This window comes from Squalius cephalus (genome assembly GCF_949319135.1).
Source record: "Squalius cephalus genome assembly, chromosome: 13".
Lineage (NCBI taxonomy): Eukaryota > Metazoa > Chordata > Actinopteri > Cypriniformes > Leuciscidae > Squalius > Squalius cephalus.
The window spans coordinates 7,584,237-7,611,708 of NC_137134.1; the positions used below are offsets into that span (position 1 = coordinate 7,584,237).

A 27,472-nucleotide genomic window follows, 5' to 3' on the forward strand; every position below is an offset into this window, starting at 1 on the left:
TGGATATTTTCTTCGGTATATTTTCTGTAAACCCTAGAGATGGTTGTGCGTGAAAATCCCAGTAAATCAGCAGTTTCTGAAATACTCACACCAGCCCGTCTGACACCAACAGCCATTCATGCCATTTTCAAAGTCACTTAAATCACCTTATTTCTTCATTCTCAAGCTCAGTTTGAACCTCAGCAGATTGTCTTGATCATGCCAACATGCCTAAATAATATGACACAACAGGACATTTTATTTTTATATAAAATGTATTATATTTAATGTAAAAAAATATTCACAATCTATGACTTCAAAACACTTTAAAGCACAAAGCTAATTTTAAAATGGCAAAATATATATCCAAACAATAATCTGGTAGTTCAAAGTTACCTGTGTTAGTTTCCTCCATCAGGTCTATTTTACACAGCACAATCATGCAAAACAAACTACAAGTGAATTTGAAGTTGTACGACTCTGCAGGCTATCTGAAACAAGGTTACATAAGCTGCAACAACAATAAAACCATGAGTGCGATACAAAAAACACAATTAACATTGAGTGAAAACGCCTTCATTTTTTAATGTGTTTTTAAATACATCTGCTTCCTCTGAGTGAGGGTGGTCGAGGTTCACGAGGAACAAAGCCGGAGTGGAGCAGCAGGCGTTTGGAAGGTTGTGGGATAATGAAAGTACTTGTTGTGATGATTGCTGAAGTGCGTTGTGTTACAGAGGCGCTCTATGGCAGGGGCTGAAAGGTCCTCAGGAGCCACAATCCTCAGCTTTGTTCCACAGGCCCACGGCCTGATAAGAAATTTGGATGCTGTTACAGGAAGCTGGATGCTCCTCTGGCGATAGGCTTCTGCTGAAAGCTTCCCTTTTTCACTTTCTGTTCAACTGGCTGCCTGGAAGGTGAAAAGAAGGTGTGCAGTATAATAAACATGTGTGTCACATTTATAACTAGTCACTTTAATTACTCGTTAATGCATTCTTTTGCAATTTTGTTATCTCTTTAAATCTATAATTGCAGGTGATAAGTATAAGAACATAATTAAATGTAAAGGATCATATGGTGAAATACAATATGCATAAGAAATATCCAAAATCAAAAAACAACAAATATTTTTACATAAATTACATTTTCCATAGAGACTTTTTTTAAGAGCATTAAGTTTTTTTAAATTGTGAAAATATTTAACCAAAATATTCTCATTATTTTCCATTGATTTAAATCATTATAAATGCAATAAATACTAAAATAATGTATATATATATATTTTACAATTTAAATAATATATCACTATTTTAATGTCATTGAGAATTTTTAATACATACAGTGTGTGTGCACATATATATATATATATATATATATATTTTTTTTTTTTTACTAATAAACTTCTGTTAATTAAATTATGTTAATTGATATGAGGCTGAAATTAAATATAAATACAGTAAATATTAGTTAAAAAATTTAAATAATTCAAAATGTGAAATGTTGGCTTGGCAATAAACTGAAATAAGAATAACTAAAATTACTAAAATTATTAAATGAAAATAAATAAAAACTAAAACTGAAATGCAAATAAAATTGCAAATATATATATATATATATATATATATATATATATATATATATAAAAAGAAAGAAAAAAAATAAAATAAAATGACAAAAGCACGTAACGTGAAAACTGAAATCATAAAAATTAAGACATTAACATTTTTGTTCGTCAATATCAAATGTAAATTTGGTGCAATTCATTAAAAAAGTGCTATAAATGAACACAAATATAATGCTTTTTGACCCGTACATAAAAAAAGGTAATAATATTTTTTTTTCTACAATCGGAACAATGACAGAACAGAACACAACAGTATTTCCCTCCCCAAGTTGGACTATTTTGTTGTTTATTTTATCGTCTATTAAATTATTTTTTCATCTGCTACAACCATGCAATGTCTTTGAATCATTTTTATCTGAGGGCTTTTCTTATGTAATTTCTGTAATTAATTTGATTAAAAATAAAAAAGCCATAATTTTGAGACAAAATATGACCCATAAATGTTCTTGACAGGTTTTGTGAGCTTCACCCTTCTAGCAGTGATCTCACATTGGGTAATGTTGTATTCTTAGTTCAACAGCCATATTCCTTGTGGTCTTAACTGATCAGATTGTGGTCAGAACAGACACACTGAGTGCCTTTTCCAATTTGTAATATTACGATCGGTGAGATAAAAAGATGGAGCCCTTAACCGGAACTGAACATAATGTGGAGCCTTGACCATGTGTGCATTATAGAGGATAATTGATTTTCCAGTAATGCATCAGGCAGGAAGAAGTCACCATTAAATACACTATGGGCAAGTCTAATTCCATTCTCATTTCTGAAAGACAGACCTCATAGTGGAATGGATATAAAATGTTTGATATGGCCTTATAAAAAAAAATAAAATAAATAAAACATTTTTTTTTATTTCTGTCCTGACAACTGTCCTGAGTGTTTGGCATGGTATTGGATATGCCAATGTTAATATGTTTGTTCTTGGCGGAATAGATCTGCTACACTGCTGCTGATGTTATTGTTATATAAGTTTACTGATCGTTGGAAACGTCACGTCGTTGTTCTAACCGACGTTATCAGAAGAATCCATTCAACATGGCGGACACTCGCAAGTGACCAGAGCAAACTTAATGGAACAACTTGTAAGTCCACTACGCAATAATGAGTGTGTCTCTGTGTGAAGTGAATGAGTGTATGAATGATCAATCTGCTGAGTTGCTGTTGCCTTTCCATGTGTTTCATAGAAATCAGAGCTTGGCAAGAGTAAATCAACTGAAATACTACATTATACACATGTTCTACAATTTTATATAATTTTATAATACTAGTGCAAAGTGCCCGTGCAAAATCAGTTTTTGTTTGTGTTTTTAGTAATTGTTGGTTTGGTGTGTTTGAGTGTTCATTGTTACAATTACACAGCAAAAGTTCAGTGACATTTTTATTTGTGCATGGTAGAAAGCAAATACTGATACTGACATAATGACATACAATAAATGTGGAAAATTGAACTACACGATTGAGGGAACAGGCTACACTGTGAACTCAAAGAAAACGCTACACTTGAGCAAACAGTTTGTGAATAGGCTACTACAATAGTAGCGGATACAGATATGAATCATTTTGAGATTGTTACAGATACAGATACAAATACAGATCTTGGCTCCGCTGCACACCACGAAATGATGCATAATTGCATGCTACTGACCATAAACCAAACCCTAATCATGATTAATTATTACTCAGTAATTAAATGTATTACACTGCAACAAGGACACCCTAAAATAGTGTAACCCTGTAACTTTATACAGTAATAATACATGCATTTACAGTAAGAGTAAATTATGACATTGTAATGTCAAGACAGAATGACTGTTTTAATGTTACTTCGGTTTTAGTAAGTTACTTGCACATTACCACAACTGTTAAAATAAAGTTATGTGCGACAAAAACAACTTAGCAACCACACAACAATGCCCTGGCAACCATCCACAACACTTTACCAACCAACTAATAACCCTGTAAACATCTAGCAACAAAGCCAGAACACCTTAGCAGAACACTGCAGATGCTAGTGTTGTCAAAAGACCCGGTACTTCGGTACCAAGTCGGTAATAAAAAAATTTAAACGTCACGGTACCAAGTTTTCTTAAGTACCGGTGGTACCGAGGACCCGTTCAAACCCGGTTCCTTGATGCGCATGCATGCATGCATGCACTGAGCGCGTGCAGTTGCGCGTCCTCTTTATTAAAGCTGAGACATGGCGACCGGCGGTGCTGCTGATGTGGTGGCTGTAAATCCACTTGTTGATAAAGGAGGAAAGAGACACATACGGAAATATTTTGGATTAGGCTAATGTCACATTGCCATAAGTGGCCGTTCACATAGCGCGTTTTTTGCACGTGCAGATTCGTTATTCCAAATGTAGGCGCGGTCGTTTTTCCAGGCGCGCCTATGTTCATGGTTGCATAGCAACGACAGACGCCACGGGAGAGCAAGTGCTTGTGGAAAGGAGAAACTTGTCGATCTCCGAATGCAACGTTACATGAGGAGAGTAAAGATGGAAAGCTTTTAAGATTAGTTCCATATAAATTCACGGATAATTTGTTGTTTTGTCGTTAGTGAAAATCAATATTGACCTTGTATTTAAAAAAGGATCCTCATATAAAAACAATACTAAAATTCAGAGTAAGTTCATTTGCATTCGGAGATCGACTATTGAAACGGTGCGAACTGCGCTCTCCATGATGACGAGAAAGTATCAGCAAAGAATTTATTGATTTCTAGCCCTTTGGTACCGAAATTGGTACCGAGAACCGTGGATTTTCACTGGTATTGGTACCGAATACTGAAATTTTGGTACCGTGACAACACTAGCAGATGCAATCTAAAACACCCTATAAATCACCCCGAACACTAGCAACTGCTCAGCAACAACCCCGAACACATTAGCAACCACCCATAATACCTTAGCAACCACCCAAAACAACCTATCAATCACACAGAATGCCCAAAAAAAACACCTACAAAACAACCCAGAACACTGTAGAAACAACTAAGAATGCCCTTAAGCCAAAAAACACTGTAGCAACAAGTCAAACACCTTAGCAACAACCCAAAACACTGTACCAACAACCTAGCAATCAAACAACCGCCAGAACACCCTAATAACCCAGAACAAGCCCTAGCAACCACAAGGCAACAAATTAAACACCCTTTCCTTCACCCAGAACACCTATCAATCACTCTGAATGTGTTAGCAAAAACAGAACACATTAGCAACCACCCAAAACACTGTAGCAACAACCAAAGCCACTCTAGCAACAATCCAGAATACCTAGGCAACCGTCCAGAACAATGATCAATCAACAATTAGAAACCACCTACCAACAACCCAAACACATAGCAACCAGCCAGAACACTCTATCAATCAACCAGTTTTCTCTAGAAACCACTTACCAACAACCCTAGCAATCACCCAGAATGCTGTTTCAATCACCCAGAATGCCATATAAACCACCTACCAACGACCCAAACACCTAGCAACCACCCATAACACTGTATCAATCACCCAGAATGCCCTAGAAACCACCTAACAACCACCCAGAACACTCTATATATCAACCAGATTTCTCTAGAAACCACCTACAAACAACTCAAACACCTAGCAACCACCCAGTACGCTGTATCAATCACCCAAAATGCCCTAGAAGCCACCTAACAATGATCCAAACATCTAGCAACCACCCAGAACACTCTATAAATCAACCATATTTCTCAAGAAACCACCTACAAACAACTCAAACACATAGCAACCACCCAGAACACTCTATAAATCAACCAGATGTATCTAGAAATCATCTACCAACAACCCAAACACATAGCAACCACACAGAACACTCTATATATCAATCAGATTTATCTAGAAACCATCTACCAACAACCCAAACACATAGCAACCACACATAACACTCTATATATCAATCATATTTATCTAGAAACCATCTACCAACAACCCAAACACATAGCAACCACCCAGAACACTCTATAAATCAACCAGATGTATCTAGAAATCATCTACCAACAACCCAAACACATAGCAACCACCCAGAACACTCTATAAATCAACCAGATTTATCTAGAAACCATCTACCAACGACCCAAACACATAGCAACCACCAAGAACACTCTATAAATCAATCAGATTTATCTAGAAACCATCTACCAACAACCCAAACACATAGCAACCACCCAGAACACTCTATAAATCAACCAGATTTATCTAGAAACCATCTACCAACAACCCAAACACATAGCAACCACCCAGAACACTCTATAAATCAACCAGATTTATCTAGAAACCATCTACCAACAACCCAAACACATAGCAACCACACAGAACACTCTATAAATCAATCAGATTTATCTAGAAACCATCTACCAACAACCCAAACACATAGCAACCACACAGAACACTCTATAAATCAATCAGATTTATCTAGAAACCATCTACCAACAACCCAAACACATAGCAACCACACAGAACACTCTATATATCAACCAGATTTATCTAGAAACCATCTACCAACAACCCAAACACATAGCAACCACCCAGAACACTCTATAAATCAACCAGATTTATCTAGAAACCATCTACCAACAACCCAAACACATAGCAACCACACAGAACACTCTATAAATCAACCAGATTTATCTAGAAACCATCTACCAACAACCCAAACACATAGCAACCACACAGAACACTCTATAAATAGACCAGATTTATCTAGAAACCATCTACCAACGACCCAAACACATAGCAACCACCCAGAACACTCTATAAATCAACCAGATGTATCTAGAAACCATCTACCAACGACCCAAACACATAGCAACCACCAAGAACACTCTATAAATCAATCAGATTTAGCTAGAAACCATCTACCAACAACCCAAACACATAGCAACCACACAGAACACTCTATAAATCAATCAGATTTATCTAGAAACCATCTACCAACAACCCAAACACATAGCAACCACCCAGAACACTCTATAAATCAACCAGATGTATCTAGAAACCATCTACCAACAACCCAAACACATAGCAACCACACAGAACACTCTATAAATCAATCAGATTTATCTAGAAACCATCTACCAACAACCCAAACACATAGCAACCACACAGAACACTCTATATATCAATCAGATTTATCTAGAAACCATCTACCAACAACCCAAACACATAGCAACCACCCAGAACACTCTATAAATCAACCAGATTGATCTAGAAACCATCTACCAACAACCCAAACACATAGCAACCACCCAGAACACTCTATAAATCAACCAGATTTATCTAGAAACCATCTACCAACAACCCAAACACATAGCAACCACCCAGAACACTCTATAAATCAACCAGATTTATCTAGAAATCATCTACCAACAACCCAAACACATAGCAACCACACAGAACACTCTATAAATCAATCAGATTTATCTAGAAACCATCTACCAACAACCCAAACACATAGCAACCACCCAGAACACTCTATAAATCAACCAGATTTATCTAGAAACCATCTACCAACAACCCAAACACATAGCAACCACCCAGAACACTCTATAAATCAACCAGATTTATCTAGAAACCATCTACCAACAACCCAAACACATAGCAACCACACAGAGCACTCTATATATCAATCAGATTTATCTAGAAACCATCTACCAACAACCCAAACACATAGCAACCACCCAGAACACTCTATAAATCAACCAGATGTATCTAGAAACCATCTACCAACAACCCAAACACATAGCAACCACACAGAACACTCTATAAATCAATCAGATTTATCTAGAAACCATCTACCAACAACCCAAACACATAGCAACCACACAGAACACTCTATATATCAATCAGATTTATCTAGAAACCATCTACCAACAACCCAAACACATAGCAACCACCCAGAACACTCTATAAATCAACCAGATTGATCTAGAAACCATCTACCAACGACCCAAACACATAGCAACAGGGTCCGAAATTAACTTTTTGGCTCACCTGCCACGGGGACTGGTAGATGAAAAAATCCACCAGCCAAGCATATTTTTTACCGGCCAAAATAATAAACAGCCTTTTTTTTTTGTCACATATATATTCATTTCAGTACTTTTAATTGAGATACTGTAATAAGGTAGGCCTATTATGTTGAATACAAACATAAAAAATTGTCCAGAGCAAAATTTGAAATGTATAATAATAATAAAAAAAATCTATATATGAAGAGTTCAGATGCAAAAGCCTCTAAGTTGCCATCTGAAATTTTCTTCTAAAATGATCATTTTTATCAAGCTCATTTATTTAAGTTCAGTAATTTCACTTAAATGGCAATTAATAGGTAATTTTCATTGCCATTTAAGTGAAATTACTGAACTTAAATATACGAGCTTCATAAAAATGATCATTCTAGAAGAAAATTTCAGATGGCACTTAGAGGCTTTTGCATCTGAACTCTTCATATATTGTTCAAAATGAGAGAAATATAAATATTAGCCTACTTTCATTGGGGTGAAATAAAAATGTTTTTTGTCAGTTTTGTTTCCTGACTCATGTGGAAGGGAAGGCAGAACTTAGGCTACTCGGTTAAGTTACTTACATAACCTCGATTCCCTGAGAGATAAGGGAACGAGTATTGCGTTGCAAACGCTATGAGAAAACTCCTTTTCTCGAGAAAAGAACGGTCATGGTGTGTAAAGCAGAAGCAGCCTAGCCAGCGGCGGAGTATGCACGATCCGCGAGTGCTGAAGACGCTCTGCACGGCTGTGATGAGCAGGACACAAATAGGCGGCGACCGCTTCTTCCAGTCGCGGGAGCTTCACATATCCTTTTTCCTCAGCGCCGTCAACAGATAAAGCGTTAACTGTACGTACACACCGCCGCCGACTTAAGCTGCAAAGAAGCTCTGGCCGCCCTGTCAAGGACGCTTATCAAAAAGTACGGGGAAGCTTGACGCTCAGCCGCTCTGTGCGTGCGCGCGCGCGGCCGGGGCTATCTCTCTGCTCGTAAGAGGCAGAAGACCGCGTGCGCGCTGAAAATGTTATATTTTGGTATGAACATTCACCCGCCACTGTGGCGGATAGCCTTATGAGATTTACTCGCCAAACGGGAAATCTACCCGCATTTGGCGCTTGGCGGGTGTTAATTTCGGACCCTGCATAGCAACCACCCAGAACACTCTATAAATCAATCAGATGTATCTAGAAATCATCTACCAACCACCCAAACACATATCAACCAACCAGAACACTCTATAAATCAACCAGATGTATCTAGAAACCATCTACCAACAACCCAAACACATAGCAACCACCCAGAACACTCTATAAATCAACCAGATTTATCTAGAAACCATCTACCAACAACCCAAACACATAGCAACCACCCAGAACACTCTATAAATCAACCAGATTTATCTAGAAACCATCTACCAACAACCCAAACACATAGCAACCACACAGAGCACTCTATATATCAATCAGATTTATCTAGAAACCATCTACCAACAACCCAAACACATAGCAACCACCCAGAACACTCTATAAATCAACCAGATTTATCTAGAAACCATCTACCAACGACCCAAACACATAGCAACCACCCAGAACACTCTATAAATCAACCAGATGTATCTAGAAACCATCTACCAACAACCCAAACACATAGCAACCACACAGAACACTCTATAAATCAACCAGATTTATCTAGAAACCATCTACCAACAACCCAAACACATAGCAACCACCCAGAACACTCTATAAATCAACCAGATGTATCTAGAAACCATCTACCAACAACCCAAACACATAGCAACCACACAGAACACTCTATAAATCAATCAGATTTATCTAGAAACCATCTACCAACAACCCAAACACATAGCAACCACACAGAACACTCTATATATCAATCAGATTTATCTAGAAACCATCTACCAACAACCCAAACACATAGCAACCACCCAGAACACTCTATAAATCAACCAGATTGATCTAGAAACCATCTACCAACGACCCAAACACATAGCAACCACCCAGAACACTCTATAAATCAATCAGATGTATCTAGAAATCATCTACCAACCACCCAAACACATATCAACCAACCAGAACACTCTATAAATCAACCAGATGTATCTAGAAACCATCTACCAACAACCCAAACACATAGCAACCACACAGAACACTCTATAAATCAATCAGATTTATCTAGAAACCATCTACCAACAACCCAAACACATAGCAACCACACAGAACACTCTATATATCAATCAGATTTATCTAGAAACCATCTACCAACAACCCAAACACATAGCAACCACCCAGAACACTCTATAAATCAACCAGATTGATCTAGAAACCATCTACCAACGACCCAAACACATAGCAACCACCCAGAACACTCTATAAATCAATCAGATGTATCTAGAAATCATCTACCAACCACCCAAACACATATCAACCAACCAGAACACTCTATAAATCAACCAGATGTATCTAGAAACCATCTACCAACAACCCAAACACATAGCAACCACCCAGAACACTCTATAAATCAACCAGATTTATCTAGAAACCATCTACCAACAACCCAAACACATAGCAACCACCCAGAACACTCTATAAATCAACCAGATTTATCTAGAAACCATCTACCAACCCAAACACATAGCAACCACACAGAACACTCTATAAATCAATCAGATTTATCTAGAAACCATCTACCAACAACCCAAACACATAGCAACCACCCAGAACACTCTATAAATCAACCAGATTTATCTAGAAACCATCTACCAACAACCCAAACACATAGCAACCACACAGAACACTCTATAAATCAACCAGTTTTATCTAGAAACCATCTACCAACAACCCAAACACATAGCAACCACACAGAACACTCTATAAATCAACCAGATTTATCTAGAAACCATCTACCAACGACCCAAACACATAGCAACCACCCAGAACACTCTATAAATCAATCAGATTTATCTAGAAACCATCTACCAACAACCCAAACACATAGCAACCACACAGAACACTCTATATATCAATCAGATTTATCTAGAAACCATCTACCAACAACCCAAACACATAGCAACCACCCAGAACACTCTATAAATCAACCAGATGTATCTAGAAACCATCTACCAACAACCCAAACACATAGCAACCACACAGAACACTCTATATATCAATCAGATTTATCTAGAAACCATCTACCAACAACCCAAACACATAGCAACCACCAAGAACACTCTATAAATCAATCAGATTTATCTAGAAACCATCTACCAACAACCCAAACACATAGCAACCACACAGAACACTCTATAAATCAACCAGATGTATCTAGAAACCATCTACCAACAACCCAAACACATAGCAACCACACAGAACACTCTATAAATCAACCAGATTTATCTAGAAACCATCTACCAACGACCCAAACACATAGCAACCACCCAGAACACTCTATAAATCAATCAGATTTATCTAGAAACCATCTACCAACAACCCAAACACATAGCAACCACCCAGAACACTCTATAAATCAACCAGATTTATCTAGAAACCATCTACCAACAACCCAAACACATAGCAACCACACAGAGCACTCTATATATCAATCAGATTTATCTAGAAACCATCTACCAACAACCCAAACACATAGCAACCACCCAGAACACTCTATAAATCAACCAGATTTATCTAGAAACCATCTACCAACGACCCAAACACATAGCAACCACCCAGAACACTCTATAAATCAACCAGATGTATCTAGAAACCATCTACCAACAACCCAAACACATAGCAACCACACAGAACACTCTATAAATCAATCAGATTTATCTAGAAACCATCTACCAACAACCCAAACACATAGCAACCACCCAGAACACTCTATATATCAATCAGATTTATCTAGAAACCATCTACCAACAACCCAAACACATAGCAACCACCCAGAACAATCAACCAGATTTATCTAGAAACCATCTACCAACAACCCAAACACATAGCAACCACACAGAACACTCTATATATCAATCAGATTTATCTAGAAACCATCTACCAACAACCCAAACACATAGCAACCACACAGAACACTCTATATATAAACCAGATTTATCTAGAAATCATCTACCAACAACCCAAACACATAGCAACCACACAGAACACTCTATATATCAATCAGATTTATCTAGAAACCATCTACCAACAACCCAAACACATAACAACCACCCAGAACACTCTATAAATCAACCAGATTTATCTAGAAACCATCTACCAACAACCCAAACACATAGCAACCACACAGAGCACTCTATATATCAATCAGATTTATCTAGAAACCATCTACCAACAACCCAAAAACATAGCAACCACTCAGAACACTCTATAAATCAACCAGATTTATCTAGAAACCATCTACCAACGACCCAAACACATAGCAACCACCCAGAACACTCTATAAATCAACCAGATGTATCTAGAAACCATCTACCAACAACCCAAACACATAGCAACCACACAGAACACTCTATAAATCAATCAGATTTATCTAGAAACCATCTACCAACAACCCAAACACATAGCAACCACCCAGAACACTCTATATATCAATCAGATTTATCTAGAAACCATCTACCAACAACCCAAACACATAGCAACCACCCAGAACACTCTATAAATCAACCAGATGTATCTAGAAACCATCTACCAACAACCCAAACACATAGCAACCACACAGAACACTCTATATATCAATCAGATTTATCTAGAAACCATCTACCAACAACCCAAACACATAGCAACCACCAAGAACACTCTATAAATCAATCAGATTTATCTAGAAACCATCTACCAACAACCCAAACACATAGCAACCACACAGAACACTCTATAAATCAGTCAGATTTATCTAGAAACCATCTACCAACAACCCAAACACCTAGTATACATTTACTTCAGGAGAAAGACATTTACCTATGTGCCTCAATTGCAAGTGACTTTAGATAAAAGCGTCTGCTAAATTAATATTTGTAAGTGTATTCATGTCCAAATTGTAATTTACGCAGAATGGAACCCAAACCCAAATCTGATCAGAATAAAATGATTACTCAATTATATTACTAAGAATAACTTGTTAAACCAAGAACCCTTCACTTTAATCAGCTAATTAAAATATGTTAATGCACATATAAGGACGCCTTTGTCAATCTCCAAGACACACTGTCCTTTGACGTCATAACACACTCAGCTGTTCTGCAGCTGTGCTTCATACTGCTTGACATCTGTTCCAATAAAAACAAGAACAAACGACTGAATGCGAGAGTAAATAAATAAAGACACGTTAAAGTGTTCCCTTATCTCTAGTCAAATATCTCCATATTTGCATTAATAGTAATCTCTCTCTTTTTTAATATAATCTTAAATGACTTTCCTTCAAAAATTTACTTCACGCTATTATTTACTGTTCATAATTTTACTTTAATTGATCACTTCATGTAAAAAACTGAGCTTAAACTGTAAAAACTTCTGTAAACTAAGCTTTTCCTCCTGAAATCAAATACTCTGGGAACACCGGTCAACCTAAACTACTAGATTTCCATTAAACTCCTTTCATTGTTCAAATGTGATTTCTATGGGGATCAAGTAAAAGTACAAGGAAAACCATGTTTTATGAAGAACAGAATGAGAGTTTTGGCTATCAGACAAAGTGGCACTTTTTGCATATTTTCTGTTTGTAAATAGTGTACGAGTGAATGTACTGTAAAAAGTGAATTGTGTAAATGTTGTGTATCACAATATTAATAAAAATCTTACAAAATAAAATAATTAATTAGTATTAAAACGTAATAAAATTAATTAAATAAATCACAAATTCTAACAAAATTAAATAAAAAAATTAAAAAAAGTAATTTATTTTCAACAATTTTGTGTGTGTATGTGTGTGTGTGTGTGTTCTTGTTTAACCAACACTGAGAGAGCCAAATGTCCTTACAAAGATATTAAAATGTGAAAATGTTGACATTGTGGGGACATTTGGTCGGGCCCCACGAGGAAAAGAGCTTATAAATCATACATAGTGATGTTGTTTGAAAATGTGAAAATGTAAAAATGTGGTGAGTAGGTATAGGGGTAGGGTTTGTGTAAAATTTACAGTTTGAACAGTATTTCTAACAGTAAAAATCATTATGTCTATGGACAATCTACATAAAGATATAAAAACAAGTTTGTGTGTGTGTGTGTAAATAAATATACTGTAATATACACAAGTGTACAGCACAACTAGAGTCATCTGATTCCTGAAAGAATGACTCTTATGAGCCGGCTCTTTTTAATGAACCAAAAACATTCAGCACCATCAGTGTAATCTAATCTGAACAAATTAATCTTCTAATCTGGTTCTTTTTAGTGAATCAAATACATTATTGCAACCTGTGCAGTTTGATTCCTAAACAAATTACTCACATTATGATTCATTTTGTCATTATAACATTAAATTAATGAATGAAATATGTTACAGTACATTTAAAAAAAAAATTGTTTAGTTTGTTTTCTTTTTTTAGGTATTAATAATTTAATATATTGTTAAGGCCAGTTACTGGACTGCATTTATTTAGCATCTGAAAACACAGCAATTAAAAAGTTAGAGTATAAAACTTTAAATTGATTAACAAATAATTTCTCAAATTACATTTTTTCCCAAATTAGTTCTCAAAAGTATTTAAAAAATCGTTAACGCACCTAATAAATGAAGCAAAACCGTTAATGCGCCTGTTAAATAATTATAGGGTAATCTGAACCGGAAATGTTAACACTCTTTGACCATAGTAAAATCATTGTAAGTAATGGCCTGTCATCGGTGTGTATTTGCTTTATACATAAGAGCTCACAATGATGTTACACAACATATGGTACATTAGAGAGTACAAGTATATAACAAAGGCGTTTGTACTTATACTGCACACATACAAAATGTCAAGCAGCCATTGGATTTACATTAAAAAGGGATTCACAGGGATAGTCTTCAAACATGGGTGGGATTGGTGACTGATCCCATAGATAAGATAAATGCACACAAGTTTTGTTTGAGAGACGATTTTGAAAGTATTGGTTTTTATGGGAAAGTTGAGTGCATGACTCACTCAGTGGGCTGGGCCGTCCCCCGGAGCTTCCTGTCGACCCGGGCCGGCTGGCGCTCTGCTGGGGCTCGCTGTTGGAGAACTGGGGGGCCAGGCGAGACCTGCCAGCGCTGCCTGCGTCACTGTCAGGGGTGCGAGGAATCTTTGGCCGGCATGCAAAGCCCACGGTCTGGCCACTAGAAAGAAGAGAATGAAAGAGAAGCCACTAAGTTTACATTTGCAATTTGCCTTTCGTCCAGCGCTGCTCAGAGTGACTAGCAGACTCATTTGAATCCATTTGCATTTGCTTCTCAATCAAATGTTTCTAGCTGAGGGATTTTTTTTTTACAGTGAAATGAGACAAAATTAGGTTTTTAAAGAGATATTTTTATTTGTATAAAAAAGATTTCGTTAAAAAAAGCAGAAATAGCATTTTAGCTTAGCATAAAGCTAAATGTTCATGACAAGTTACTATTTACACTACTCAAAGTTTGCTTCAACAACCAACTGAGTGTAAAAAAACAACTTTTAATGATGATATGTGGATTGTTTTCATAGAATGAAGTGGGAAATATACTATTTGTAGCTTTCTATACGATGCTAACGGCTAAAGCATTTTTCATATAAACATTGCTTGAAGGATGATAACTAAAATGATTCAGATCTGGTTCTAAAACTCTCTCTAAATATAAAAGAATAGCAGAGTCGATGTATCAGAATGGTAATGCATTTTATGTATTGCTCTCTACAACTTTGGACACATAACGGTAATTAATATGATTAGCCTTTTCTTGAATACGTTATCAAACAGCTAATAATGTGTTGCTAATATTACACAAACCATGTTCCCGTTCGCCATCTCAGTCTGCCTTCTAACAATCAGGATCTTTGGGGTGGTACTCGGTGTGTTTCCACCACAGGGACCAGGGTCTAAATGAAGTTCTGGGTAAAAATGTCCTCCTCAGAAAACCCCTGCTCGAGAGGTAGTGCTTATTTAAAAGTTCAGGAACTTTCGGGGGTGGGACTTGGGCGCTGAACATGCCGATTGGTTCACGAGTTCACGCAGCATTTTGATTGGCTGACTCCAAGCAGCATTTTATTTCAACCACCATTTTTAAAAGTCTGTTGCGGAGTTGTTTGCTATTCGAATCAACAGTGGAGTTTAAAAAATACGTCCGATGGACCGCCGACGAGGTTCAAGCTTTATTAAGCTTATATGCGGAGGACGAAATCCAGCAGGAACTGGAAAGTCGCGTGAAGTCCTACGTCACCTGACTAACTTGCCTAATCCTCACGGTACTTTAGACCATGTTGGAAACGCAGAAAGCAACAGGTCTGGGGGTGAAAAAAGTTCCTGGAACAAATTGTTTTGGGTAATTTTGGTGGAACGGATATAGGGCCCTATCTTTCACCCAGCGCAATTGACTTTGTACACCAACGCATGTATCATTCCTATTTTGCACCCGCGCACAGTGGACTTTTCCCTCCACAGACGCACGTCGGTAAATTAGGGTATGAACTTGCGCTCCCGGGGGCGGTGCAGCGAAAAGAGGAGGCGTGTTCCGGTGCAAACGTTCCCTGGTGCTATTGTGCAGTTTCAGAAAACAATTCCTCCACTGACCAGGAAAAACCTAGTCTAAAGTCAGTGGCGCATTCTGCATGTTATTCAGATGCTATTTTAAGGGCGCATGCTTGGCCATAATCAATAGCCGCTTTCCGACCAAGTAGTTCTAGGAACTGTCCACTTCTAAACAGTTCTAAGAACTACTCTCCCCCAAACTCGGTTTTGCTGTTTGCGTTCGCACTGGCCAAGTGGCCATAGGAACTGGTAAGAGGGGTAAGGGAGTGACGCAAGCACGGTGACTTTTATTTTGACGGCGCGACATACCTTTATTTTGGCGGCGCTGAGAACGCCAGAGCAAACAATGCTCGCATTCTCTGTGTTTATTAGTTAGCGATCTGTCTAACAGTACTGTTTAATATCTTATTAGATAGAACTGTTATAGAAAGTAGACAGTATATGAAAAAAGGTTATTAGCCTATGCCGTGTGGTCGATGTCCAGTGTTGCTAGCTGGGCAGATAAAGATCATGTTTGGCTTGGTCCCCTCAAAGTTGCGTTGGATTTTCTCTTCAGCATAAAGGTTTAGAGACCCATCTATCACTGTTTTCCATGTTTAAACTTTGTATAGTTAGTTTATGGAGTATATAGGCTATAATCTGTGTGTTTACATTATAGCTGTTTTCAAAATGGCGGGTGCTGGCGTTCCGCGTGCGTTCGGTGAATCAGCGTACACTAACGTCACGGGTAGTTCCTATAGTGCTGGTTTAGTCCCTACTCTGAAGTTGGACCTAAATTAGTTCCTACAAATGGAGTTCCTAGAACTAAAATCGTTCCTAGTTCCTGCGGTGCGAACACGCCGGACATCCGGGTACTTTAGCCAATAGTTCTAGGAACTGTGAAAAGGTTCCTCCGGTCGGAAAGCGGCTAATGTAGCGTGTGCACAACGCGCATACAGTTTGCTTCTCTCATCCACACAGACGCAGCAGTTTTCATTTTTGCAAACCATCCATAATTACAAGGAAAAATATTCCACATGAGGGAAATCATTGTTGTGTCCATCAAGATGTGAATAAATAGGCATAAATCTAGCTTACACATTTACCCAAATTATCATACGCCTGTTTAACTGAAGCTAATTTGGGTGTGTTTCTCCATCCCCAATGTCACTTCTCTGTGTTTTATGGCCCTGACGAGAACGTCGGTCTCCTCGGCTGTGAACCGCTCCTGGCAAATCCGCCGTTATAATAGCAATCCGCCATGGAACAAGCGAGCCTGCTCTTAAAGGGAATGTGAGATGAGGCTCTGATTGGTTTATTTCACGTTACGCCCAAACCACACCTATGAGTAATGAAGCTACTTCAGACCACCCCATTTTAGATTTGTGTCGGGCGCAAGAGTCACTTATCCCGCCGGTATAATAGCAACAGCGCCCAAGACCCGCCCACAAAGTTACTTGCGTTTCGCGCTTGATACTTGCGTTTCAGATCGTTAAAACAGGGCCCATAGAGTGTCTTAAAAATAAATAAGACGATGAATATTTCAGCTCATACTCTTGATTGGCAGTTTGGATGAAAGTGTAATAATATCTTTACACAAGAGAATGTAGTGCACGTGTGTTCAAAGACTCATTACATGCACAGGTCTCCAGGAGTCAGGTTGGACAGGGATTTGGGAAGAAAGGTACCTGAATAAGCCCTTTGTTTAGCAGTTGTTGGATTCTCATGACAAACTCTGTCCTGTGGCAATGCAGACTCAAGGTTCGATGCCTCGCTCCCACCCCAAATTCCTTTGGTCTCTCTCTAGCTCGCTGCCTTCCAGAGCTAAGTTACAGCCTGTGACATGCTTGATAACACTGGATCCTGTGGACCTTTACATTTTAGATGTGCCATGCCACAGTGAGCATGGAATGTCGCACCCGGATCCTTAAACCTCTTGTTAATGTAAAACTGTTGTGGAAGATCCCAAGATGAGTAATGTTGGGCTAAAAATACGCTGAACGGGCAGCAAACCCACCTGTAGGATTGGCCGTTGGTGTTGTTCTGGCCTGGTGGAGGCACACGTCTCTCCGGGGATCCCGCGAGCCCCGATTCCACAGAGGAACGCCAGCATTCAGAATCGGAGGCTGTTTGGAGAAAGATTAGAAGACGTCACACACACCTCACATGCGGCTGACATCATTAACACACACGCGCCACAGTGAAGGACTTGAGAGCTGTTCACTTTCACAGGGAAATGCAAAGTGGTCTAGGAGAGATGTGCTATGTGGTTGCTGTTCGCAAGGAAATTGAATAGGAATTGCTGCTAAGAGAGAAAAAGTCAGTGAGAAATAAATTAAACAGGTGTCCCATATTTTTGATGACACAACCGCTACTAAGACAAATGTTAATTTCGACCAATTTTTGATAGAAACGATGAAAAGCTGTTTTTTTTTAACATAACTGTTTGATATTTTTGGTGTTTGTAGCTGCAAACAGCTTTGAACATGGCTCATCCAATCAGATTGTAGAACCAGCACCATTAATTTTATGGTGCTTTCCAAATGTTGGGTACACATTGACATCAGACGACTTTTTTTAAAAGCAAGGAACAAATCCCATATGTTGACCAAGTTCAAGCATTTAACCATGTTGCTTAAGTTATCAAGCATTCAACTCTGTTACCAAAGTTATCAAAATTATTAAACATTTAACTCTGTTTCCAAAGTTATAGTAATGACCAAACTTTGGTAACTTTGAATGTTTCGTCAACCGTTTCCAAAGTAATTAAACCCTGTTGAAAGTTTATATATAAACTTATAATAAAGTTATTAAAACAGTTAATTCAACTCTGTTACCAAAGTTATCATAAGTTACCAAACATTCAACCGTTACCAAACACTCAACCCTGTTTTCAAAATTATTAAAGATGATAAAATACCCAACCCTGATCAATTTTATTTAAATTATTTGAATTGCAAATTTAACAACTACCACCAAATAAGACTCAAAACTATTAAATAACTATTTATATTTTAATCAAGGCTAAATTGATATCTTAATGTAATGTTAAATCTACAACTCTGTTATCATTTTGAGCATTTGTGCTAATATTATTTGATCTTTTTAAACATATAAATTATTTACTTTTTAATGTTCTTCTTCTTACTACTATAAATCATTTACAATTTATTGTACGTTTACGATTTTACCAATTACATTTTTTTTCTGTTAACAATCACCCAAATCAATGATTTAAACTCTATTTAGACGGTCCAAACAGGGAACAGGGTTGAAAAAATTGCAAACCTGATAGAAAAATAAAATAAAATATTAATAAAACACACCTCCTCGAGTGGATAAACAACATTTTTGACATACATACCTTGATTCACTACTACTTATGTTTCAGAGGGAACGATTAAAAGAAAATGTCAGCACTTGCAGGAATGAACTCCTTCATATCTGGGTTCGTCTGAGCATTCTCAGACGAACCCTCGCCTGCAGCCACTGAAAGCCACATCAAAGTGATTTCCTCAAGCTGTGCATTTGGAAAGCGTCCATGAAAAACTGAATCATGGAAATGAAACGTTGAATATTTATTAAAGATGGAACTGTAATCTCATCTTTCTGAAGGGTTGCAAAGACAATGATATTTTTATTTTTCTGAGATAAAAGATAATTTTTATTCAGAGAAAAAACAGTACAAAAATAAATAAAATAGCACAAGAGCACATATGTAATATATGCCACACGTACCCAGTGTTTGGTGCATGGACTCAGCAGTGCTGGGCCGACTGCCGGTGCGAGTAGGGGGGCGGGAACTGAAGCGAGAGTGGGCGGGGCTTCCTTCACTTCTCAGTCGGGTAACGGGGTACACTCCGTCCCCACCAGCTCTGCATAGGCAAACACACATACACACACATGAAGACCTCCGATGCAAAAGCCTCTAAAAGCCACCTATGTCAAAAATGAGAATGATATTGAGTGAATGTTCTCTGCACATAGTATACGTTCATCAAATGCTTTCACTTCAAACTCACTAAATCACAGCCTCAGGCCATTCAGAAATGTCGGTAATTAGGTAGAAACCTATACATAGGAGCTTGATAAAAATGTTAATTAAAGAAAATCATTAGACGGACACATCTTCACATGCACAAATCAACATTAGCATGTCCAACATGGCAATGTAAATGAGTAGCCTAATAAGATTGTGCAGACAAAAATTCAGTTCCTATTTTGACTATAGGCACAAAAAAAAGTGTTGTAATTTAACTGATGCAACACTGAAAATGCTGACAAAGTTAGATTAACAGCAATTTGATTACTGTTCAGTCCAACAATATGATTTTGACATGCTTCAAAAATTGTATTTAAAAATTGTACACTACCAGTCAAAAGTTTTCGGATCGGTAAGATTTTTAATGTTTTTAAAATAAGTCTCTTCTGCTCACCAAGTCGACATTTATTTAATTAAAAATACAAAAAATAAATAAAAAAATATGTAAAAAATAAACACATTTCAAATAAATGCTGTTCTATTGAACTTTCTATTCATCAATAAATCCTGAATAAAATTGTACACAACTGTTTTCAACATTGATAATAATAATGAATGTTTTTTGAGCAGTAAATCATCATATTATAATGATTTCTGAAGGATCATGTAACTCTGAAGACTGGAGTAATGATGCTGAAAATTCAGCCTTGATCACAGGAATAAATTACACTTTAAAATATATTCAAATAGAAAACAGTCATTTTACATAGTCATAATATTTAACAATATTTAACAATGTTTCTTCTTCTTACCGATCCAAAACTTTTGACTGGTAGTGCATGTAGGTTAATATTAATGTTTATACTATGCATTGTTTGCATATATTGGTGCTTATAAATTAACATAATTAAATATACTGGCGGTGCAAAGTTTGGAATAATTACGATATTTTAATGTTTTTGAAAGAAGTCTCTTCTGCTCACCAAAGCTGAATTGATTTCATCAAAAATACAGTAAAAACAGTAATATTGTGAAATGTTATTACAATTTAAATAACTCTTTTATATTTGAATATATTTTAAAATGTAATTTATTCATGTTATGTCAAAGCTGAATTTTCAGCATCATTACTCCAGTCGTAAGTGTCACATGATCCTTCAGAAATCACTCTAAACTTGGTCTACTCCAAACGTCCTTCGGGGAGATGGTAGTAAATATATTATAAATATAATATACAATATATTATAATATACAATATATTATAATATATATATATATATATATATATATATATATATATATATATATATATATATATATATTATCTTTAAAAAACACACGCTCTGATAAATTCTAGCCCGATAAAGGGCATAAATACAATGTTGTTTTCTTTCATTCACATTTTTCTAAACGGCAAGGTCAAAACATTGACAGTCACGCAACCAATTGTCCGGGATTGTTCCCATCACTGATCCATATGCTTCATTAAGTAGAAACAATGAGGATATATCCAACTGAGGATGAAGTCTTGTATATCCTGCTTGCACATTAACACGTTATTTGACTTGAGGGCAGAACTATTGACTTCTCCCTTATTGACGACAAGGCCATGGGTGAACATCAACACATTTGCACTTCAGCTGTGAGCGATGTTTGAGGTATTCTGTTTAATTAAACATCTCTAATGACAACACTTTAATTGGTAAAGGAGAAAAATAACTTTTTGTGGTTACTGTACCAACAAGAAAGTGTAGTACACAGGAACTTATTATAGTAACTCGACATGCACAAGAACCATATCTGGGCGTGCTTTAAAATTTCACACATAATTTAAGAGTTTGTAAAATTCATTAGATTTGTGATGGACAGAGGAAGATTTCTGAATGATCCAAATGTTAATATGTGAAATACTTCATTAGGTTATACTTCGATAGGTTGATTTAACTGTTTCCTTATAAGTCTTCATTTGGTGTGAATCTATAACATCATTCCAATGTGAAATTCCTTTTAAGTAGTGGTAGACTAATTTTATAGATCCAAGATGGCATTAAAGTCGCAAAGTTGTGTACTTGTGTTACCGACTCAAGGCCTGTTCATACCAACACGAATGTTCGGCACAAAAATGCTGTTATATTTTGCGAGAAAAAAAAAATCAGAATCCAAATTCACTCTCTGACTGTACTAGGTGCCGCTTATAGAAAAGCTATATCTTAAAGCTATATCTTATATCGTAAATCTTAGTAAGTGGCCAATTTTCTACGCAGTGCGACATAAAACAAATCAGAACTACTTTTTTTAAAGCAAGGAACAAATCCCATATGTTGACCACATTTGTCAAGTTCAAGTATCCAACCCTGTTTCCAAAGTTATCAAAACGATTAAAAATTCAACTCTTTCATACCAAAATTTTTAAAATGACCAAACTTGAATGTATGATCGTCAACCCTGTTTCCAATGTTATCAAAACGATTAAAAATTCAACTCTGTTAACAAAATTATTATGATGACCAAACTTGAATGTATGATCGTCAACCCTGTTTCCAAAGTTATCAAAACGATTAAAAATTCAACTCTTAACAAAATTATTATGATGACCAAACTTGAATGTATGATCGTCAACCCTGTTTCCAAAGTTATCAAAATGATTAAAAATTCAACTCTGTTAAGAAAATTATTATGATGACCAAACTTGAATGTATGATCGTCAACCCTGTTTCCAAAGTTATCAAAACGATTAAAAATTCAACTCTGTTAAGAAAATTATTATGATGACCAAACTTGAATGTATGATCGTCAACCCTGTTTCCAATGTTATCAAAATGATTAAAAATTCAACTCTGTTACCAAAATTATTAAAATGACCAAACTTGAATGTATGATCGTCAACCCTGTTTCCAATGTTATCAAAACGATTAAAAATTCAACTCTCTTAACAAAATTATTATGATGACCAAACTTGAATGTATGATCGTCAACCCTGTTTCCAAAGTTATCAAAACGATTAAAAATTCAACTCTGTTACCAAAATTATTAAAATGACCAAACTTGAATGTATGATCGTCATCCCTGTTTCCAATGTTATCAAAACGATTAAAAATTCAACTCTGTTACCAAAATTATTAAAATGACCAAACTTGAATGTATGATCGTCAACCCTGTTTCCAAAGTTATCAAAACGATTAAAAATTCAACTCTGTTAACAAAATTATTATGATGACCAAACTTGAATGTATGATCGTCAACCCTGTTTCCAAAGTTATCAAAACGATTAAAAATTCAACTCTGTTAAGAAAATTATTATGATGACCAAACTTGAATGTATGATCGTCAACCCTGTTTCCAAAGTTATCAAAACGATTAAAAATTCAACTCTGTTACCAAAATTATTAAAATGACCAAACTTGAATGTATGATCGTCAACCCTGTTTTCAAAGTTATTAAACATGCAACTCTGTTAGAAACATTATTAAATAGTTACTTCAACCTTGTTACCAGATGTATTAAAATGATCACTCTGTTACCAAAGCTATCATAAGTGATCAAACATTCAACCGCTACCAAAGTAATCAAAAACTAGCAAATTCTCAGTCCTGTTTTCAAAATTAGCAAAGAAGAGCAAATAATCAACTCTGTTACTAAAGCTGATATGATACATTTTCTTTAAATTCTTTGGATTACAAATTTATCAACATCTACCAACTAACACTTGGCTCCGTAACTCATTTTGTGGCATTGACGGCATGTGTGAATGTTTGAGTCGGTCTGAACAGACGCGTTAACAGCCGTCGATTTGAATTAATGACCGAATTTTCACACCAAATATCCGTCCTGTTATGAGCAGGGGTTCAGAATGAGGTTCTTACATGGAGTTTTTGTGAGAACTGGGCGTAACCGGCCGCTGGAGGGGCTCGTCTGTGCTGTGAGACGATGGAGGATAGGATCTTCTCTTCATCTTCACCATGTTGGTCATTATCTACAAAGCACCAGAGAGACACTTAGCACACAAAATACAGCTGACACATCTCAAATTAATCGCAAAACCACAGTTTCTCAATGAATAATGTACATCTTCCTATCAATAGATTATGAAAGTGACAGAAGGGGAACAAATACTGTGTTTACATTGCCTGGCTGATATATCAGTCTACAACTATATGCACCCGAGACGCATGATAATACCAGGATTAGGGCCAGTTCATAACAAGAACGATAACTATTTGATAACTATATTAGCATCCTCACCATCAGACGATAACGCTGTTTATTGTATATGCGCGCTACATTTATGCTCGAGTTCTTTAACGCGGTGTGGATTCTGATTGGCAGTAATTGTTTTCATTGTTGGAAAAAAAAAAATCGTACTGAAAGCGATTAACTATTTTGTTCCACTGCCGTTATATGGACATTGCTATTCTCATAAAATTTGAACGATTATTAAACTTTATAGTTATCGTCCTTGGTATAAACAGGGCTTCTGATCACTTGTCACCACTCCTGTGTTCATGTGTTTCTTATTGAAACAGGAAGTTGGGGTGGGTCATATTGAAGGTTTTGTAATCAATAGCCATTAAGGCCCCAATATTCTCTTGTGATAGTTCTTTTTAGTTATTCAATAGGGGTTAAAATAAGTTTGAAACGCGTGACCAGCGGTATACTGTTAGCGAACATCCTGATGCCGTCCACGCTCTTAGATGAATATGTGTGCTGCACAATTTCCTCTCAATAACAAACTAAACACACAACAAAACTGACAGTTTTCGGTGAGAAAGCACCTGATCATAGCGATGTGGATGTTTGCACCAGCTCTGCAATTCAGCTCTCTTTAACTTTAATTACTACTATAAAGCTGCTCTCCAGTGTTCATGCTTTTACTCGCTGACGTTTGACCTCAGCGGACTAAACAGGAGAAATAAACGTCACATCTAAGAAGGCGGAGCCTCAGAGTCACACCCACCTATTGCATCATCATCACAGACCAATGGTAGTTCGAAGGCGTTTACCAGCTTTTGGAAAGTTCGCTTTGGCAAGCTGTTTCGAACTTCCAAAACGCACTCCAAATGAACTGGCCTAATTTTGTCCAAAATGATGTTGCACCAGTTCATCTTTTGCTTTGGCTACCATGTATATGTTGATTTCCTAAAAGAGTTTGTAGATTTTCAACGTCGATAAAGCACTGATTGAAATCAGAGATTTTAACATTCACGTACATAATAAAAATGATGCGTTAGGGGCTGTGTGTTTACAGATTTACTTAACTACTTTGGGGTCAAGCAAAACGTCACTACTCATCATTTTAATTATACACTAGATTTAATTATATTGCATGGAACCAATCCTACTGATATAGATTTTCAACCGCAAAGTGATGATCACTACCTTGTAATGTGCATACTGTGTACTGCTGATATTTGTCATATTGTGCCGCGTTATCATCCAGGTGGAACAATTCTCCCAAATACTATCGATAGATTGACAAATAACCTGCCTGATCTGCCTCAGCTTCTCAGTGAACCCAAGCACACAAATGAACTTGAGGAAATGACTAGCAGTTTTTGCACCATTTTCTCTAGTACATTGGAAACTGTTGAACGGTCAGATTAAAAAAGGTCAGAGAGAAAAGTAATGCACCGTGGTACAACAGTATTACTCACGCTATCAAGAGAGAAATTCTTAATCTAGAGTGCAAATGGAGACAGGCATTAAGGTGGTTTAGATCGTACCTATCAGACGTTACCATTTTGTCTATTTAAATGGGGAAAAATCTAAGATAATGTCAGTAAATTATGGAGTGCAGCAAGGATCTGTGTTAGGCCCTCTGCTATTTTCAATATATACACTCACCTAAAGGATTATTAGGAACACCTGTTCAATTTCTCATTAATTAAGGTGATTTAAGCAATTTTGAGCATGGCATGGTTGTTGGTGCCAGACGGTCCGGTCTGAGTATTTCACAATCTGCTCAGTTACTGGGATTTTCACGCACAACCATTTCTAGGGTTTACAAAGAATGGTGTGAAAAGGGAAAAACATCCAGTATGCGGCAGTCCTGTGGGCGAAAATGCCTTGTTGATGCTAGAGGTCAGAGGAGAATGGGCCGACTGATTCAAGCTGATAGAAGAGCAACTTTGACTGAAATAACCACTCGTTACAACCGAGGTATGCAGCAAAGCATTTGTGAAGCCACAACACGCACAACCTTGAGGCGGATAGGCTACAACAGCAGAAGACCCCACCGGGTACCACTCATCTCCACTACAAATAGGAAAAAGAGGCTACAATTTGCACGAGCTCACCAAAATTGGACAGTTGAAGACTGGAAAAATGTTGCCTGGTCTGATGAGTCTCGATTTCTGTTTAGACATTCAGATGGTAGAGTCAGAATTTGGCGTAAACAGAATGAGAACATGGATCCATCATGCCTTGTTACCACTGTGCAGGCTGGTGGTGGTGGTGTAATGGTGTGGGGGATGTTTTCTTGGCACACTTTAGGCCCCTTAGTGCCAATTGGGCATCGTTTAAATGCCACGGCCTACCTGAGCATTGTTTCTGACCATGTCCATCCCTTTATGACCACCATGTACCCATCCTCTGTTGGCTACTTCCAGCAGGATAATGCACCATGTCACAAAGCTCGAATCATTTCAAATTGGTTTCTTGAACATGACAATGAGTTCACTGTACTAAAATGGCCCCCACAGTCACCAGATCTCAACCCAATAGAGCATCTTTGGGATGTGGTGGAACGGGAGCTTCGTGCCCTGGATGTGCATCCCACAAATCTCCATCAACTGCAAGATGCTATCCTATCAATATGGGCCAACATTTCTAAAGAATGCTTTCAGCACCTTGTTGAATCAATGCCACGTAGAATTAAGGCAGTTCTGAAGGCGAAAGGGGGTCAAACACAGTATTAGTATGGTGTTCCTAATAATCCTTTAGGTGAGTGTATGCTGACACTAGGTATTATTATAAGAAAACATGGAATATACAAATGTATTATGCATTTCATCACGACCAGATGAATTCTCTAAATTATCTAAGTTGACAGAGTGTGTTGACTTTTTCTTAATTTTCTTCTATTAAATTCAGCTTAGACTGAGGTATTACTTATTGGACCAAAAACCTGTTCGCAGAATCTCTTAGAATACAATTTGCATCTAGAAGGATGTACTGTAACTTCATCC

General features: G+C 37.0%; 1 protein-coding gene across 3 annotated transcripts in view; it reads right to left on the reverse strand.

The window, feature by feature from the left end:
• Window positions 1-245: 245 nt before the first annotated feature.
• armc9 (armadillo repeat containing 9) overlaps window positions 246-27,472 on the reverse strand; it is a 55,220-nt gene continuing 27,993 nt past the window's right edge. For 2 of the 3 annotated variants that reach the window (XM_079889695.1, XM_079889693.1), the window contains 5 exons: window positions 24,152-24,261; window positions 20,045-20,181; window positions 18,324-18,432; window positions 14,773-14,945; window positions 247-886 (listed from right to left, as the gene is read on the reverse strand). In XM_079889695.1, the coding sequence (XP_079745821.1) occupies window positions 864-886; window positions 14,773-14,945; window positions 18,324-18,432; window positions 20,045-20,181; window positions 24,152-24,261 (552 nt within the window). In that variant the 3' untranslated portion in view covers window positions 247-863. Of the gene's footprint in view, window positions 887-14,772; window positions 14,946-18,323; window positions 18,433-20,044; window positions 20,182-24,151; window positions 24,262-27,472 lie in introns of all 3 variants that reach the window. The other variant, XM_079889694.1, reaches the window with a different exon arrangement.